A 19,799-nucleotide genomic window follows, 5' to 3' on the forward strand; every position below is an offset into this window, starting at 1 on the left:
AATGCTGAAGGGTACTGCTGAAATAAACGTATTCCCTCTTAATGTAAATTCAGCAGAAGCCATGAGGAAAGAAAAAAAATCACAGTTTATGGAAATTCTAGTTCAATAGAAAGGTAAAGCTGGTTTTATAACATTTTCTGATATATTTTAAAATCATAATTAAACTTTAGGGACTAGAGTTGATGTATTCAGCTGCACTAGTAGGCAAGAAAATAACATGTTACCACTGGGGTCTTGCATACAAGGCTTCCTATTTCAAAGACTGATCCCTTTTATTGTACTGATCTGTTCAGGCTGTGTTGCAGATAAGCAGTTCTGCTTTTACATGTGGAAAAAGAGAAGCAGCAGGAGGTTTTATGTTGTCCCATAAGAATTAGTCTCCATTATTTCTGCATTAAAGTTCCATGACATGGGCAGTGTAAAACATGACTGCACATGAAGCACAGTACGGGGCCAGACATAACAGGAAGGGATCAAGGAAGTCCTGGCTACCAGACCTTGCTACTGCTTTGGGCCTCCTTGTTTTCAATATGAAATGACTCTAGCAGGCCCCTGGAAAGAGTTCTAAAGGCATTACAGAGATGTGATACACACACACACGTAGTTATTTTACATACATATTCTGTCTCTCTCTCTCTCACTCTCTTTTAAAGCACATTTTAGTTTCTCATTTGACAGTGATACGGGCCTCTTAGGTGTGCCAGATGTAATTAGTCTCTCTCCCTGGAAAAATTGTTCTGTCAGGGCTGGTTTTGATGTGAGTGTTCTGGGTGTTTTTTTGTGATTAATTGCAGCATAGAAGTTGCAGCTATCTATTTCCTCCAGTAGGTTAGGGGAAGGGACGTGTTTGAAGAAGTTACTATATTTGGTAGAAAAATCATAGAACAAAGTCAATCTGATGAATGAGTAGGCCAATATTTGAGTAAAATAAATGACGAAAGTTATCTTTTTTCTAACCATAAGGCTCAGAGTCGAATAAGCCAGAAATAGAGACTATGTTGCCCACTACACAGAGATAATATTGCTGATGGTAGGCAAAGTTAGGACCAATTAGACTCTTTCAAGTTAGTTGAAAGCCATTCTGTGAACAGCCGTTGAAAGTCTTTGAATACGTGCAGTTCTCTCCTATTGTAGGCGCAATCATGCACACTCCCACACGTACCTCTGGGAGTGTTTGCCTTCAGGTCCTTTGATGCAGTTACAGTAGCAGGAGCAACTGGAAGCCAAGTTGACACTTCAAGTTTCTCAAGAGAATATAAATTTCAATAGAATCGGCCGGCGCCGCGGCTCACTAGGCTAATCCTCCGCCTGCGGTGCCGGCACACTGGGTTCTAGTCCCGGTCGCGGCGCCGGGTTCTGTCCCGGTTGCCCCTCTTCCAGGCCAGCTCTCTGCTGTGGCCCGGGAAGGCAGTGGAGGATGGCCCAAGTGCTTGGGCCCTGCACCCCATGGAAGACCAGGAGAAGCACCTGGTTCCTGGCTTCGGATCAGCGCGATGCGCCGGCCGCGGCGGCCATTGGAGGGTAAACCAACGGCAAAAAGGAAGACCTTTCTCTCTGTCTCTCTCTCTCACTGTCCACTCTGCCTGTCAAAAAAAATTTTTTTTTCAGTAGAATCTACTGAAATTTATACTCTCTGTTAAATCCCACATCTAAATACTAGAGATTGTAATTTGGAGTGCTTGCATTTTAATTTGAGGGGGAGAAGTACTATAAAATAGCGACATTCTCGTTTAACTCTTAAAGTTATGATTTTCTTAAAATGCTGTCTAAACCATCTCATACTCTTCCTCTAACAGGAAAACTTTTCAAGTTGCCATCATTTAAAGAATTGCCACAATCATTTTATTCAGTATGAGTGCCATCCTTTTTCAAAGTAACGTTTCCTGAATGTCCTATGAAACAGGTTTATAATTCCTGGAGAGAAAAGAAATCCTGGAGAGTATCTACAAATCTTCACAACCTCAGACCTTGCCCTCGTGGGTGATATTGCCATTAGCTGACTGTGAATTGAGTTGCAATGTATTTTCCTTGTTGGATTTATTAGTGCCTGCAGTCCAATTGCTTTGATTTCTGAAAGCTTAAATACACCACCAGTTCCTTCACCGTTGGGCTCTTCAGGAAGCCAGTGTTGTTGACCACGTTTACTTTATTTTTCAATGTGAAGTCAGTGAAGCACCTGCTCCAAGTGAAGCAGAGGCCACAGCTTTCGTATTCTAGTTTTAGAACATTTACAGTCAATTTTTTGTTTGACCAATTAGCTCAGAATTTGGTTGAAAGTATTTAGAAGATATCTCCTTTTTTTGGGCAAAGGTAGAATTGTCAGATAAAGCAGGTTTTTTTTTGATACATTTTTAATTAAAAAATTGAAGATGGAGTGGGTGGTAGTGCAGCAGTTAGAGTCATCACTGGGCACTCACTGGGGTGCCGGATCCCAGTCCTGGCCACTTCACTTAGGTCCAGCTTCTTGCTAATTCACACCCTAAGGAGGCAGCAGGTGATGACTTAAGTACTTGGGCCCTTGCCATCCCCATGGGAGACCTGGAATGAGTTCTGGGCTCTGGGCTTCAGCCTGGCCCAGCTCTTTCTGCTGTAGGCATTTGGGAAGTGAACTAGCAGAACAGTAGCATGGAAGATTTTTTTTTTTTTTTTTGACAGGCAGAGTGGACAGTGAGAGAGAGAGACAGAGAGAAAGGTCTTCCTTTTTGCTGTTGGTTCACCCTCCAATGGCCGCCGTGGCCGGTGCGCTGCAGCCGGCGCACTGCGCAGATCCAATGGCAGGAGCCAGGTACTTCTCCTGGTCTCCCATGGGGTGCAGGGCCCAAGCGCTTGAGCCATCCTCCACTGCCTTCCCTGGCCACAGCAGAGAGCTGGCCTGGAAGAGGGGCAACCGGGACAGAATCCGGTGCCCCGACCTGGACTAGAACCCGGTGTGCCGGCGCCGCAACCAGAGGATTAGCCTAGTGAGCTGCGGCGCCGGTGCATGGAAGATTTAAAAAAAATTTTTTAAAGATTTATTTATTTATTTGAAAGTCATAGTTACACACAGAGAGAAGGAGAGGCAGAGAGAGAGAGGGAGAGAGAGGTCTTCCATCCGCTGGTTCATTCCCCAACTGGCCACAACAGCCAGAGCTGGTCCAATTTGAAGTCAGGAGCCAGGACCTTCCTCCAGGTCCTTTCACATGGATGCAGGGCCCAAGGACTTGGGCCATCTTCTACTGTTCTCCCAGGCCGTAGTAGAGAGCTGGATTGGAAGTGGAGCAGCCAGGTCTTGAACTGGCGTCCATATGGGATGCTGGCGCTTCAGGCCAGGGCATTAACCTGCTGCTCCACAGTGCCGGCCCCAAGCATGAAAGATTGATCTCTGCCTCTCAAATAAAATGAAAATAAATTAAAATTAAAAATTAAGAAAATGAAAAAGGCTTCAGTTTCCTTGTTCTTCCAGATAGTATCTATTAATTGAAGCTGTAACTTTTTTATTAATGCAGAAATATATTCACTAGGTATATTTGTATAATTTGGGAGTATATAGAATAACTATATAATAGATATAACTATATAATATATAGAATAACTATATAATATATAACTATATAATATATAGAAAATTTCCTTAAAGTTACAAAATGTACTGCTCTTCAATTCTATCTTTTTTGTGGTGATCCTGATCATTGTGGTTTTGGTAATATCTTAGATCGTGTTACCATAATATTTTGAGTTAAAACATTTCATCATTGTAAAGTACAAGTACACATGCCTCTAAAAATCTCACAGAATGTCTAGAAGTAATAAATGGGAAATAAAATGTCAGGGACTTTTTTGAAAAGACACTGGTAATAATTTGCATCCAGGATTTCAGAAGTGAGTTTAACATCTGTGGGTTATGAACAAAAATGAACTAGGTAAAATTTGATGGGTAATAGATTATGTTGAAGAGAATGACAAATATGCTTGCAATTTCCTGAAAAAGTATTTAATTGACCTCATATGTCAATGTGCTTGCCACTACTGATGATCTCTCAGTGTCCTGGTGGTAGGTAGTCTAGTCCTGAAAGGTGTACTCCAGCTTGCATGTGGAGAAAGTCACACAACCCCAGTTCACATGAACAAAATAGATGGCCAGTTCTAGGACTCCTGCTTGAGAATCATCATCTCTGAATTTTATGCTGTTTGCTGGCTCCACTGTAAAGAAATAAAGGCATTTGTATGTGGAATCATTAAGTAGATAGGCCATTTTGAATTTTCACTTATCTTCAGCAGTGTGTGAAGGATTCTGTATATTACCTTTTTTTTTTTTTTTTTTTTTTTGACAGAGTGGACAGTGAGAGAGAGAGAGAGACAGAGAGAAAGGTCTTCCTTTTCCATTGGTTCACCCCGCAATGGCCGCTGCGGCTGGTGTGCTGTGGCCAGCGCACCGTGCTAATCCGAAGCCAGGAGCCAGGTGCTTCTCCTGGTCTCCCATGAGGGTGCAGGGCCCAAGGACCTGGGCCATCCTCCACTGCCTTCCTGGGCCACAGCAGAGAGCTGGCCTGGAAGAGGAGCAACTGGGACAGAATCCGGCGCCCTGGCTGGGATTAGAATCCGATGTGCCAGCGCCGCAGGCAGAGGATTAGCCTAGTGAGCCACGGTGCTGGCTGTATATTACCTTTTAAATTCATCTGACTCAGGAACATAAACCTAGAATAAAAGGAGAGAAAACTAAGGTTGTAGAGCTCCTCAAATAGATTTATAATAGAAAGCCCAATTTGCTTTGGTTTCAGTCTATGTAAAAATATTGAAGGGGATAATTTTAAAAACTTTAAAAATTCTGATGTAAACTTCTTCATTTTTATTTGTGTATTATCTATTTTAATATGTGTGCATGATTGTTGAAAAGCTTTGATAAGTAAATGACTAGGTGAACCATTCCAAGTGTGACTTACAGTCATTTGTAAAATTGAATGACTGGAGAACAATTCAGTTCATGTGCAAGTGATCTTAATACATTGTGTACAATGGAAATGGGCTTTACTAGAACTTCAGTAGAGCGAATTCTGCTTCCTCACGCTTGATTGAAAAGTATTAACAAAATTTGTATCCCCAGTAAGTAAAAACTGCCAAAAATTTAAAATATTTATAGGTAGAGAAATTTCTAGATGTGATCATAGAGAGTGTTAGTGATAGAACTTTGTATTCCGGCTCATTTTAGCTGGCAGTCTTGGGTTAGGGTTAGGGCTTTGCAGGTCTTAGTTAACTAATTTTAAGTAAGGGACTATAGCGTTCTCTATGGAGTTCAAGTGTGGTGATTTAAAAAAATATGCTACCATTAAAGATAGGCTTCATGCTCACGCTCCTTTTAAGATTTTATTTTTGCCTTATACTTTTTAACAGTAGTAAAAAGTATGAATTATGATAATACTTTATAGTTAATTTCGTTTATGCTACATGAAATGGGAAGGTGAAAAATTTGCAATCTAAGATATTTTGTTACTGAGACTATCAGTAGTACAACTTTTTCTTTGTCAAATTTATGAATCTGTGTTTCTCTCTTTTATTTCAGGCATTCCTCGTGTTATCCAGTGTAAATTTAGACTTCCCCTGAAGTTAATCTGCCTTCCGGGTCAGCCTTCAAAAACTGCAAGCCACAAACTAACTATTGATACCAACAAAGCTCCAGTCAGTCTTCTCAGTCTCTTCCCAGGTAGGACTTCTGCGGGAACCTCCCTGTAACATCTGGAATGCTAAGAATTTAGAACGGAATCCTTCATCAGCGGGTAATGATAGGGTAATTATCAGATAATTGTTATGTAAGAATATAAAAATGCCTCAAGAATTTTTTCCTTCTTGTTTGCCTCTTCAAAGGCAAATAACTTATATCAACAAAGAACACGCTGTACTTTTAAAGGTTTGATTAAAATTATTATAATCATTATTTTGCTTCAGTGTTCAGAAATAAAACATCAAATGTTTCTTTATAGACTGGACTCTTTTGGCTTGGAATGTAAATATTTATTAGCATCTTTATTGTAGGTTTTTGGATATATCCCTTTTCTAAGTATATAAATATTTATTATTCATCTTTAATGTAGTCTTCTGGAGATGTATCTTTTAAAAGTATATTCTCATGCCCCTACAAAGTAATCCCATAAATCTGTGCTCTTTGTGGTTCTGCCATCTATGCAGTTGGAAAGGGTTTGTGTTCAGTTTGTAGCTCAGAGTATGTAGAGCACCACAGTGAACGCCGAGAGTAATTTGTGATGGTCACTTTCTCCAGGTGTCCGTTTTCTTTTGATTGACTTAGAGAATAGAGAGGTTTTGATTGGTCTTTAGTAACCAAAGTTTCCACTGTGTCACATCTATTACGTTTCTTGGTGGCGGGATGGCACTAAAGGAAAAAAAAAATCTCAGATTAAACCAGTCTTTTAAATCATTTGTTAAAAATCAGCACCATTGGCTGTGAGATGTATCCTGACCGTTCCATTAATGGATAGGATTTAGAACACAATGAGTATTGCCCACAAGATTTAGAAAATTGCAGTTGGGATGGCGCTGTGGCACAGCAGGTTAACGCCCTGGCCTGAAGCACTGGCATCCCATATGGGTGCCAGTTCGAGTCCTGGCTGCTCCACTTCCTATCCAGCTCCCTGCTATGGCCTGGGAAAGCAGTAGAAGATGGCCCAAGTCCTTGGGCCCCTGCACCTGCGTGGGAGACCCAGAAGAAGCTCCTTGCTCCTGGCTTCAGATGGGTGCAATTCCTGCTGTTGTGGCCAATTGGGGAGTGAACCAGCGGATGGAAGGCCTCTTTCTCTCTCTGCCTCTCCTCTCTTTGTGTAAAGCGGATGGAAGGCCTCTCTCTCTCTCTGCCTCTCCTCTCTTTGTGTAACTCTGACTTTCAAATAAATAAGTAAATAAATAAATCTTTAACAAAAATAAAATGAAATTTAAAAAAATAAACTTGTGGTAAGTCAAGTTTTGAGTTATTAACTACTTTAAGTTAGAAAACTTATTGTTCATTAATTTGAAATGCTTTATTTAAATGTAACTGTTGAAAACATATGCCAAATCAAATGCCACTTATTACAACTATTCCCTTAAGTTTGAATTGAGTTAAGATACATACATATATAAATCGTTAGGAATTTTTTTAACCTGTTGATTCCTTTCCTTCTGTTTTCTTCCCTTTTCTTCCTTTCTTCTGTAGCCAATTTTCTTGTAACACATTTTGATTATTAAAGGTAGAGAAGATTACTACCTTTGTAATATCTTGCATAAATTTAGCTCTGTGTGTCTCTTATACTGCTCTGTGAAAATAATTGGAATTATGTTGAACACTGAGTTTATTGGTGACTTTGGAAAGTATTTAAGCACTTGACCTCTTAGAAGTTGATCTTCTTTGTAGATGGGTAAAACCTAATTAGAGATTGAATAAAAACATATGTCTTTGACCAGAGAGTCAGTCTGTAAAATATGAATTGGACAGTAAGTAGTAAGGAAAGCATAGATTGTGCGTTCATCTTCCTCCTGCTGTGGAGGTCAATTGTTTTGATGTCACAGATATCTACTGCTTATATGTGTATTTAATCCTGATCTGTAAATGAGGCTCAGTGACAATTTTCACAAGTTCTCCCAAGATACAATATATGTGATATATCATGTTTTTTTTTTTTTAATTCCTGGATTTGTGTTCATATTGAACATACTAGAATCATATAACTGTTTAAAATAAGTTTCATTTCATTCTTATCACATGTATGCCTTTGAAATGTTGACATTTTCATTATAAATCTTCTATGTCTACTTTCAGTTGAAAGAAGTAAATTAAAGAGCTTCACAGAGAAGAAATAAAATAACTTGTAATCTTTGGCTCTTCTATTTGTTTAATCCAGTTCTTTTTTGTGAACAAATATAGCTATATTCAAAATAGCTTTTTCTTATTGTGAAAAAATGTGAAGTTTAGAAAATATGGATAACCAAAAGGAAAAAATTAAAGTTACCAGTAATTCTATCATTCAACAATATCAACTTATATTTTATTACTTTTTTCCTAATCTTTTTAAAAGCATTTTTCTAAGCATTTATATCCCCAAAGACTTTGGGTTTTCATCATTATGTGTTTATTATATTTTAAATGATTATATAGTATTCTATCATAAATGTAGACTATATTATCATCTGACCCGTATTATACCTTTAGATATTTATATTGTTTTTAGTTTACTTATATTATAAACATACCTGTGATGAATAACTTTGTAACAATACTTCTCTACGCTTATTATTTCTTTGATGCATATCTAAAAGTGAAATGACTGTGTTATAGGATAAGAATATTTTTAAGGCTTTCACATTGGAGTACCTGGGTTCAATCCCTAGCTCCAACTCCTGATTCCAGCGACGTGGTAGTGCAGACCCTGGGAGGCAGCCGGTGATGGCTCAAGTAATTAGGTCCCTGTCACCCATGTGGGAGACCTGGATTGGTTCCCAGCTCCTAATTTTGCCTCCCTGTCTGTTGTTTGGAGAGTGGAGCAGTGGATCAGAGCATTGTCTTTTCATCTGTCTGTTCTCAAACACAACAAGAAAACAAAACTAATGTCAAGTTGGCTTTCTAGAGGGCCTTATCAGTTAATCCTGTCAACAGTGTTTGAATGAAGATGTCTAGTATCTAAATCTGTGCCAATGTAGAATATTATAAGTGTAATAGATTTTAATATATTTAATGACTATATTAAAAATATTTATTTGCATGTGAGTGCATTTGAAAACATTCATGGAGAAGGAAATAAAAAAGATCAATTTATTTTGCTGAAAAAATTGAAATCTATGCACATGCAAGACAGCCAGAAAGTTCGTGGAAAGTACATATACAAAAAAAACTATGGGTTTTAAATTTTGGCAGTCAAATAAACTTTTAGTTCTCTTTTCCATGAACTTTTGGAAGTTCATGTGTGTGTACATGCTTGTTCACTGTTCACATTTGTGTGTGTATATATACACATACATCAAACAGCTGTTTGGGGGCTTCTGATTAAAAGTGACTTAAGCAATATAGACATAGTATCTCATATGAAGAGAAGTCCGGACATGGGCGTTATAACCTGTTGTAGTGCTTTGTGACCGTTGTTAAAGACCTCACTTTTGTCTTTGCAATCTGTCTTCTAATTGGTTCCATGGCAATAGGATATTTAGTTCAGCTTTAGGCATCTTTTATAACTACCTGGCAGGAGGTAGGGGAAGAGATAGCTGTAGTAACAGCTAAAGCTTTTATCAGAAAAGCATTTTTCCAAAAACGTCCTAGGAAATTTCTTCTTAGGTCTTGGTAGTGACAATTTTGTCACGTGCCTTCCTCTAGCCATGTGCAGGGCCGAGAACTGATGTGGGAAGGCCAGGGAAAAGGGAGCTGGGATCAATGCTAAATTAGCTGTCAGTGCTTCTGTCATCATCCTGGTATCTTTACACAAAGCTTTTTACGTTAATAATAGATGTGTCATTTGATAGCAGTCTTTTATGTTACCCAGATATGGGACTATCTCTTCTTATCAATCTATTTGTATTTTAATTATTAGATAATATTCCAATGTTTAGGGATATCATGTACTTGCAGTTTTTTATGCGTTTCTGTTTCTCTTAGGAGAAGTGCTTTGAAGACAAATGATTGAATTAACAAATATGCACATTTAAAAACTGTATTCCAATGACAAACTGTCTTCTGGAAAAATTTTTTCAGTTACACTCCTAACATCAGGGTTCATATCCAGGTTAACTGTAGGATTTGTTAGATCTTTTTAAGTTTATGACATTGCTAGGTGAAAATTGACTTCTCATTTTGTATTTTCACCTCTAAATTATTTGTTAGCCGTTGAATTTTTGTTATTTTTATTAACTAGTTATATTTCTTCTGTGAACATATAGTTTATGTATTTTAAGGATTTCTTTCTTTCTTTTTTTTTTTTTTTTTTTTGACAGGCAGTGAGAGAGAGACAGAAAGGTCTTCCTTCTGTTGGTTCACCCCCCAAATGGTTGCTCTGGCCGGCGGTGCGCCGATCTGAAGCCAGGAGCCAGGTACTTCCTCCTGGTCTCCCATGCAGGTGCAGGGCCCAAGCACTTGGGCCATCCTCCACTGCCTTCCTGGGCCACAGCAGAGAGCTGGACTGGAAGAGGGGCAACCGGGACAGAATCCGGTGCCGTGACTGGGACTAAAACCTGGGGTGCCGGCGCCACAGGCAGAGGATTAGCCTAGTGAGCCGTGGCGCTGTTCTATTTTAAGGATTTCTATTAAAATATTTATTTACTTACTGAGAGGCAGAGACACAGAGAAAATAAGAGGGAGATAGATGTAGAGAATGCCTGCTAGCCAGTTTACTTCCCAAATGCCTGCAACAGCCAAACTTAGCTGGCTGAGACTGGAGCCAAGAACTCAATTTACGTCCCCCACATTGGTGGCCAGACCCAAGTACTTGAGCCTACACTGTTGCACAGGGTCTGCATTAGTAGGAAGATGGAGTCAGGAGTGGAAGTGGGGTTCTGAACTCAGGTACCATGATGTGGGACATGGATATCTTAAAATCATTTCAAGGGGTCAGTGCCTTGGCTTGGAGGGCTGGGCCTCCCCCTGCATTGCCAGCATCCCATTAGGCACTGGTTCATGTCCAGGCTGCTCCACTTCCAATCCAGCTCTCTGCTATGGCCTTGGAAAGCAGCAGAAGATGGCCCAAGTCCTTGGGCCCCTGTACCCTCATGGGAGACCTGGGGGAAGCTCCTGGCTCCTGACTTCGGATCGGTCCAGCTCCGGCCATTGCAGCCATTTGGGGAGTGAACCAGTGGATGGAAGATCTCTCTCTCTGGTTTTCTCTGCCTCTGCCTCTCTATAACTGCCTTTCAAATAAATAAATAAAATCTTTAAAAAAAAAAAACAACCAAAAAACCAAACCAAACCAAAACAAAAAACATTTCAACATCTGGGATAAATGTCCTCCCAGTTTTGAATTTTTAGGTAGTAAAATTTATTATTTATTTTCTTTATGGTTTCAGCATTTCATATTAGACTTTCTATGGCCTTTTCTATTCTGATTGTAAAATATATGTTGATATTTTCTTCTGGTACAATTTGGTAAATTTTGCTCTTTGTAAATACCTGTGAAACCATCTACACTGTGTGGATTTTGAACATATCCATAATCCAAAAAAAGTTTTCTCATGCCCCTTGGGAATCCAGTATCTCCTATCCCCAGACAACCATTGTCCGCTTCCTGTCTTTATAGATTAGTTCATATTTTCTAGGATTTTGTAAACTAGAATTATGTGATAGGTGATGTTTTGTTGTCTGTCTTCTTCACTTTAACAGATGATTTCTAAATATATTTTCCCAGTCTGTGGCATGTATTTTCATTCTCTTAACAGAGTCTTTGGAAGAGTGAAAGTTCTTAAGTTTTTATAAAGCCCAATTTATCAATTTTTCTCTCTATGCATCATTATTTGGATGTTATATCTGAGAAATCTTTACCAAACCCAAAGTTACAAGGTTTTTCTCTTGGTTTACATTTTATATTTAGTTGTTTTACTCATTTTGATATGTATATATATTACGTGATATGGACAAAATTCATGTTTTTGTGTATCATTTTCTATTATAGCATTGTTTTGGAAGACTATCCTTTTCTGTGAATTGTGTTTGCACCTTTGTGGAAAATTATCAAATCATATTTATAAATATCAATTTTCAAAAATTTTGTTCTATTGATGCATTGTCTTTGTCCCTCAAAATTTTTGTGTAGCAATACCATAGTATTTTCATACCTGTGAATCTGTAATAAGTCTTGAATTCAGGTAATGTAATTTCTTCAACTGTATTCTTGTTTTTCAGAGTTATTTTGAATATTCTAGGTCCTCTGTGTTTTCAAATGAATCTTTTTTTAATGTTTTTTTTTCTTTTTTTTTTGACAGGCAGAGTTAGACAGTGAGAGAGAGAAAAGACAGAGAGAAAGGTCTTCCTTCCGTTGGTTCACCCCCAAATGGCCGTTACGGCCGGCGCGCTGCGCCAATCCGAAGCCAGGAGCCAGGTGCTTCCTCCTGGTCCCCCATGCGGGTGCAGGGCCCAAGGACTTGGGCCATCCTCCATTGCCTTCCTGGGCCACAGCAGAGAGCTGGACTGGAAGAGGAGCAACCGGGACAGAATCCAGTGTCCCAACTGGGACTAGAACCCGGGGTGCCGGCACTGCATGTGAAGGATTAGCCAAGTGAGCCGTGGCGCTGGCCATTAAATGAATCTTATAATTAACTTGCCAATTGAAAAGAATTTCTGCTGTGATTGATTGGGATTGGATTTGCATTGATTCTAGATCAACTTGGAGATAATTGAGACTTTTTTTTAAAAATAAAGATTTTTTTATGTATTTGAAAATCACAGTTACAGAGAAGGAGAGGCAGAGGCAGAGAGAGAGAGAGAGAGATCGAGAGAGAGAGAGAGCTCTTCCATCCACTGGTTTATTCCCCAAATGCCACATAGCCAGGGCTGGGCCAGGCCAAAACCAGGAGCGGGGAACTCCATCCTGTCTCCCATATGGATGGCAGGGGCCCAAGTACTTGAGCCATTGTCTGCTGCTTTCCCAGGGACAAGAGCAGGGAGCTGGATCAGAAGCAGAGCAGCCAGCAATGGGATGCCACAATGCAGGTCCGAGATCTTAACGATGTTACAATAGAATTTGCTTTACTTATTCCAATTGTTTAAGATGAAAGTACATGCCTTCATATGTTTAAGCCTTGGTACATTTCTTTCAGTGAGGTTTTGTAGTTTTCTTTTTTTAATATTTATTTATTTTGTTTGAAAGTCAGAGTTACACAGAGAGAGAAGGAGAGGCAATGAGAGAGAGAGGTCTTCCATCTGCTGGTTCACTCCCCAATTGGCCACAATGGCCGGAGCTGTACCAATCTGAAACCAGGAGCCAGGAGCTTCTTCCGGGTCTCCCACATGGGTACAGGGGCCCAAGGACTTGGGCCATCTTGCTTTCCCAGGCCATAGCAGAGAGCTGGACTGGAAGTGAAGCAGCCAGGACTTGAACTGGGTAGACTTTAGAATTTTTACAGCTATGTTCACCAGGGATATTAATCTGTACTTCATTTCCCCAATAATTGTGAGGGTGTATCATAAAAAATGATGTTTGTGGAATGAGTTGAGAAGTATTTTCTTTCTCAATTTTTTTAGATGAGTATGTAGAAGTTTTATTCTTTTTTATTTTAATAGGGTTCACCAGTGAGTGATCTGGGCTTACAGTTCTCTTTACTTAAAGGCTAGTTTTTAGACCATAAATTTAATTTTTTCCTAAGACTTGGGACTATTCTGGTTATCTGTTTCTTCATGAGTGAGCTTTTTAGTTTTTGTCTTTGAAAGACTGTGTCCATTTCATTTAAGTTGTTGAGTTCATTGCCATTGGTTGTTTACAATAGCTCTTTATTATATTTTTAATGTCTCTAGAATCTTTAGTAATGAAACCTCATTTATTACTCATATTGGTAATTTGTGTCTTCTCTCCTGATTTTTTTTTATTTTTAGTTTTTATTTATTTGAAAGGTAGAGTTAGACAGTGAGAATGAGAGACAGAGAGAAAGGTCTTCCTTCCGTTGCTTCACCCCCCAAATGGCTGCTCTGGCTGGCACTGGGCCGATCCGAAGCCAGGAGCCAGGTGCTTCCTCCTGGTCTCCCATGCAGGTACAGGGCCCAAGCACTTGGGCCATCCTCCACTGCACTCCCAGGCCAATGCAGAGAGCTGGACTGGAAGAAGGGCAGCCGGGACTAGAACTCAGTGCCCATATGGGATGCTGGCGCTGCAGGTGGAGGATTAGCCAAGGGAGCCACGGTGCCGGCCTTCCTGATCTGTTTACAAGAGGTTTATTCCTTTTATTGAATATTGGAAAGAATCATGTTTTCATTTTATTATTTTCTCTGTTGCTTTTTATTTTACATTTCTTTGATTTTCTTTAATTTTACTTCTCCTTAATTTGGATTTAATTTGCTCTTCATTTTTTAGTTTCTTTTTAATGTAATCTGTTAATACTATAAATTTTCTTTTTATATAGTCCATTAGCTGCATCCTGCACATTATGAAATGTTGTGTTTTCATTTTCATGCAGTCTAAAATGCTTTTTAATTTCTCTTTTGATTTCTTTTTTGGCCCCAGTGTTATTTAGATATATATTCTAGGGATCAGCTCTGTGGCACAGTGGGTTAAACTGCTGCCTGCAGTTCGAGTTTCTGCTGCTCCACTTCCAATCCAGCTCCCTGCTTCTGTGCCTGGGAAAGCAGCGGAGGATGGCCCAAGTGCTTGGGCCCCTGCACCACATGGGAGACCAGGAGGAAGCTCCCCGCTCCTGGCTTTGGCCTGGCCCAGCCCTGGCTGTTGTGGTCATTTGGGGAGTAAACCAGCAGATGGCAGATCTCTCTCTCTCTCTCTCTCTCTCTCTCTCTCCCTCTCTCTCTCCCTCTCCCTCTGTGTGTGTGTGTGTGTGTGTGTCTCCCTCCGTCTCTGTAACTCTATCTTTCAAATAAATAAATAAATCATTAAAAAAGTATTTTCTAAATACTTGGAATTTTTGTAAAGATATTTTTGTTCTTGATTTTTATAATAATCCTTCTGTATTCATGGTATATTGCTTCCAGTACTCCTCAGAGATGCCCAGCTTTATGGATGCTCAAGTCCCTTACATAATCTAGTGGTCTAGTAATTGCACAAACCTATATACATCCTCTCATCTACTTTAAATCATCTCTAAATTTACTTGTAATACCTGATACAGTGTATATACTGTGTAATGAGTTGTTATTCCTCATTATTTAGGAGTAATGTTAAGAAAAACAATCTGTAAATGTTTACTAAAGATGCAGTTTTTATTTTTTATTTTTTAAACATTCATTTTATTTATTTGAAAGACAGAGTTACAGAGAAAAGTGGAGCCAGAGAGAAAGAGAGGTTTTCCATCTGCCACTACACTCCCCAAATGGCTGCAGTGGCTGGAGCTGAGCTGATCTGAAGCCAGGAGCCAGGAGCCAGGAGCTTCCTCTGGGTCTCCCATGTGGGTGCAGGGGCTGTGGACTTGGGCCGTCTTCCACTGCTTTCCCAGGCCATAGTAGAGAGCTGGATCAAAAGTGGATCAGCCACGACTCGAATTGGTGCCCATACAGGATGCCGGCACTGCTGGTGGTGGTTCTACCTGCTATGCCATAGTGCTAGCCCCTGTTGTTTTACGAATCTTTCTTTCCTTTATCGCTATCTTTTTTTGGGATTAGTGGTATGCTTTGATTTCTTACTTTTTAATCTTTGTATGGCTTCTGTAGCTTTTTATGGTTACTGTGAAGCTTAAGTAGAACATTTCGTAGTTACCGGCTCATAGCTTTATAGTTTCATAAAAACAACTTACATTGCATATAAAAACTCTACACTTTTATCCCATCCCTCTCTTCTTTCATTTTGTGTTTTTGATGCCATGTACTTTTTGTATCTGAATATTTATGTGTTTCCCCAAATTTGCAAAGTTTTCTGCTATTATTTCTTTAAATAATTTTTTACCTCTTTCTATTTTTCTTTTCCTTCTCTAACTGTCGTACTGTTGTATGAGATCTCTTGTTGCTGTTCCGTAAATCTCATAGACTTTTGTTTACTTTTTTAAACATATCCACTTTATTTACTTTTCAATTGTTTAAATCCCTGAGAGGCAGAAAATCACGTGGGTTGTATACCCAATGACATAAGCAGAACAGTTGATTGGAACTGGACATGAACCATGTTTCTGTGGGCTTGAGTTACCTTTCCCAGATTGTTCTGGTTTTATTTGGTGCCACCAGGAGTCACTCTGTTCTTTCTCTTCTACACATGAGTGTATCTCTTGCCAGGATAGAATTCAGTTTCATCTCAAGCACAGATATCTTCAATTTTAGGAAAAGTTGTATGCTCCTTTTGGTTCCAGAGACTCTGCTTATAGCAATCAAAAATAGCCTTGAACCACAGCTTTCTAGAAGCATTTGCCCTTTTTTTTTTTTTTTTTTTGACAGGCAGAGTGGACAGTGAGAGAGAGAGACAGAGAGAAAGGTCTTCCTTTTTGCCGTTGGTTCACCCTCCAATGGCCACTGCGGCTGGCGCACCGCGCTGATCCGAAGCCGGGAGCCAGGTGCTTCTCCTGGTCTCCCATGGGGTGCAGGGCCCAAGCACTTGGGCCATCCTCCACTGCCTTCCCGGGCCACAGCAGAGAGCTGGCCTGGAAGAGGGGCAACCGGGACAGAATCCGGTGCCCTGACCGGGACTAGAACCCGGTGTGCTGGCGCCGCAAGGCGGAGGATTAGCCTAGTGAGTCGTGGCGCCGGCCAGCATTTGCCTTTTAGAAGTTGTGTTTCCAGCAGCCCTCCACAGTTCCAAGGGGGCCACAGGTGAACAGTAGACTTTTTATATTGATGTTCCTTTTTTTAAATAAAAAAAAAAAACTTCTACTTAGTTTCACTTTATTTGAAAGAGAAAGAGAGAGAGAAAAGGGAGAGAGGAGCAAGGGAGAGGGAGAGAGGGAGAGAGAGGGAGAAAGATATCTTCTATCCTCTGGTATGTTCCCCAAATGCACAGAACAGCCAGAGCTGGGCCAGGCTGAGCTGGGCCAGGAACTTCATATGGGTCTCCCCAGGTGGGTGCAGGAAGGCAAGTACTTGAGCCATCACCTGCTGCCCCCCACTGTGCCTTAGAGAACGCTGGATGGGAAGCAGAGTAGCTGGGACTTGAGGCAGGCACTCTGATGTGGGATGCAAAGCATCCTAAGTGGTAACTTTAACACTGCTGCACACCTGCCTTTCCTTTTCACTTGTTTGAGGAACATCTGTATTTATAGTTTTAAATAAACAGAGATGATTTTCTGGGATCTTGTAATAATTATTTGTGTTTTGCTTTTAGTTTCTGTATATAACTCATATCTTTAAATGTATTTCATATATTTTACTGCATTGCAGTTATTGTGTTTTATGATACTCAGATATATTTGTCTTTGGCCGGTGATAGTCTCTTTAAGTTTGTACTCAAATTTTCTCTTTCTCTTTTTTACGAGAGTTATTTATTTGAAAGGCAAAGTCACAGAGGCAGAGAGAGAGAGAGAGAGAGAGAGGTCTTCCATCCACTGGTTCACTCTCCAAATGGCTGCAAAGGCCACAGCTGAGCTGATCTGAAGCCAGGAGCCAGGAACTTCTTCCAGGTCTCCCACATGGGTGCAGAGGCCCAAACACTTGGGCCATCCTCCACTACTTTCTCAGGCCATAATTGAGAGCTAAATTGGAAGTGGAGCAGCTGGAACTCGAACCAGCATCATATGAGATGCCAGCACTACAGGTGGCAGCCTTACCTGCCACGCCACAGCGCTGGCCCTGGCACTAAATTCTTTTCATGAAGCCCTACTGGTCATTATTAGCTTCCTTTGGTTTGATGTGACAAGATACTCTAGGTTCATCCTGTACATGTTCTGCCTAAACTTGGAATCATCCCTTAGGAAAAAATATATTGATTATGAAGTGTTATTATGAGGAATAAATCCAGGTTAACATATTATACTTCAAAAATGGACTTCAGACATAACTAGTGATATTAACAACTTATTCACCAAAGCTTCCTATTTTAATTGTTACATTTTTTCTTTGTGATCACATTAGATGATTTTTCTTCTTCTTTGTAGGATTTGCCAATCAATCAGAAGATGACCAGGTGAATGTGATGGGTTTTCGTTTCTTAGGAGGTTCCCGAGTTACCCTTCTGGCTTCCAAAACTTCTCGTGAGTAAAACCATGCTATTTTGCTTTTGAAATTTTCTGCTGAGAACACCACATCACAGAACATCCTTACAGCCAGGAATCCTAGAAAGGGTGATGTTAAATTAGGTAGCAAATGACTAAGAGCTGTGGTAGTAAGTGTATTTTTTTTTTTTTTGTGGTAAGAGAGTTTGGGAGGAGAATTTAGAGTTTTAAAATATTTTTGAGATAGATGTTTGGTTAATTATGTTTTAGGAACTGTTAGAAATTGAAATTGATTGCTGTTTGATTTTTGGGATATATTCTTTTCCCTGGCTCTTGGACATTGGTAAAAACGAATGACTTTTGCTGAGTCTAATCCCAGTCATCAGGCGATTAGTAATTGTTATATTCAAATTTGACTTTCAGAATTAAATATATTGTAATGATTTATTTACCTCACATGAGAATGATAGTTGAAACTAGTCAATGGAAACTGACTTCTGAGGTATGTGGTGTACTGGAGCTACTGAATATTGTTATATGTTAAATGGAAATCTAGTAAGATATCGAGAAAGGAAGTCCTTTTAGCAAACTTGGGTCCAGGAGCAAATTGTGTGTTGGAACAGTCCGGTGGAGTATGGTCTCATTAATAAAAAATCTTTGCTGTTTGTACTTTTACTGGGAGATTTTCTGCCTTAGCATTCTTTCATGATGATAACTATCTTTCTCTGTTTTTGTGTGTAACACATCCTTAAATATCATTTATAAGGCTGGATGAGTGGTCAACGTTTTTTCAATTTCAGTTTGTGTTGGAAGGTGTTTCTTTCACCTTCATTTGTAAATGAGAGATTTGCTGGGTACAGTATTCTGGGTTAAAAGTTTTTTTCTTTTAGGACTTGGACTGTATCTCCCCTTTCTCTCCTAGCCTGTAGGATTTCTTATGAGAAATCATTGTTAGTCTAATTGGAGATCCTCTGAAGGCAATCTGGTGTTTCTCTCATGCATATTTTATAATATTTTCTTTATGTTTCACTGTTGACATTTTGTCTATAATATGTCGTGGTGAAGATCTTTTCTGATCTATTAGTACTTCTTGTACTTGGTGTCCCTTTCTTTCTCCAAATGAGGGAAAATTTCTGTTATTGTTTTACTGAATAGGACTTCTATTCCATTCTGTCTTTCAACACCTTCACAAACTCCTAAGACATGTATGTTTGGTTGTTTGATAACATCCCATAAATCTCAAACAGTATTTTTTAAATACTGTTTAAATTTCCTCATTTTTCCTCTTTTTTTTTTTTTTTTTTAGTTTGAGATCTTCCCAAGCATTTGTCTTCTAGCTTGGATATTCTTTCTTCTGCTTCATCAAGTCTGTTGTTAAGGATTTCCACTGTGTTTTAAAACTGTTTGACATGTTTAATTCTTTCTTTCTTTCTTTCTTTCTTTTTTTTTTTTGACAGGCAGAGTGGACAGTGAGAGACAGAGAGAAAGGTCTTCCTTTTGCCATTGGTTCACCCTCCAGTGGCTGCTGTGGCTGGCGTGCTGCGGCCAGCGCACCGTGCTGATCCGATGGCAGGAGCCAGGTACTTCTGGTCTCCCATGGGGTACAGGGCCCAAGCACTTGGGCCATCCTCCACTGCACTCCCGGGCCACAGCAGAGAGCTGGCCTGGAAGAGGGGCAACCAGGACAGAATCTGGCACCCCGACCGGGACTAGAACCTGGTATGCTGGCGCCGCAAGGTGGAGGATTAGCCTAGTGAGCCACGGTGCTGGCCAGACATATTTAATTCTTCATTTCTATTATTTCAGTTTGATTTCTCTTCAATATTTCTACCTCCCAGCAAAATTTTCACCCATGTTTTGTATGGATTTATTTATCTCAGGTGTTTACTTCTCTGTGTTTTGAGTAATCTTATGATCATTCTTTTGAATTCCTTTTCAGGTGTTTCATCAATCTGTCCTCACATTCTAATACTGTGTGTTATGTTCTTTCTGGGGAGTCATATTATCCTCCTTGTCTTTAAACATCTGTGGAAGCACTTGTTGGTTTTCTCCTCTGTTGGCTTTTATCTTTTTTTTTT

The 19,799-nt window shown here is 39.7% G+C and overlaps 1 protein-coding gene across 20 annotated transcripts in view; it reads left to right on the forward strand.

The window, feature by feature from the left end:
• The window catches only part of BBS9 (Bardet-Biedl syndrome 9), a 438,558-nt gene that overhangs the window by 193,249 nt on the left and 225,510 nt on the right, over positions 1–19,799 (forward strand). For all 20 annotated transcript variants that reach the window (XR_016222612.1, XR_016222613.1, XM_008261624.5 and 17 more), the window contains 2 exons: positions 5,537–5,677; positions 17,665–17,760. Coding sequence is in view for 18 of the 20 variants with exons in the window: in XM_008261624.5 (XP_008259846.2) it covers positions 5,537–5,677; positions 17,665–17,760 (237 nt within the window). In the remaining 2 variants the exon portion in view is untranslated. The remainder of the gene's footprint in view (positions 1–5,536; positions 5,678–17,664; positions 17,761–19,799) is intronic.

This window comes from Oryctolagus cuniculus, chromosome 16 (assembly GCF_051225735.1).
Source record: "Oryctolagus cuniculus isolate XC-2025 breed Fujian yellow rabbit chromosome 16, ASM5122573v1, whole genome shotgun sequence".
NCBI classification, from domain to species: Eukaryota; Metazoa; Chordata; class Mammalia; order Lagomorpha; family Leporidae; genus Oryctolagus; species Oryctolagus cuniculus.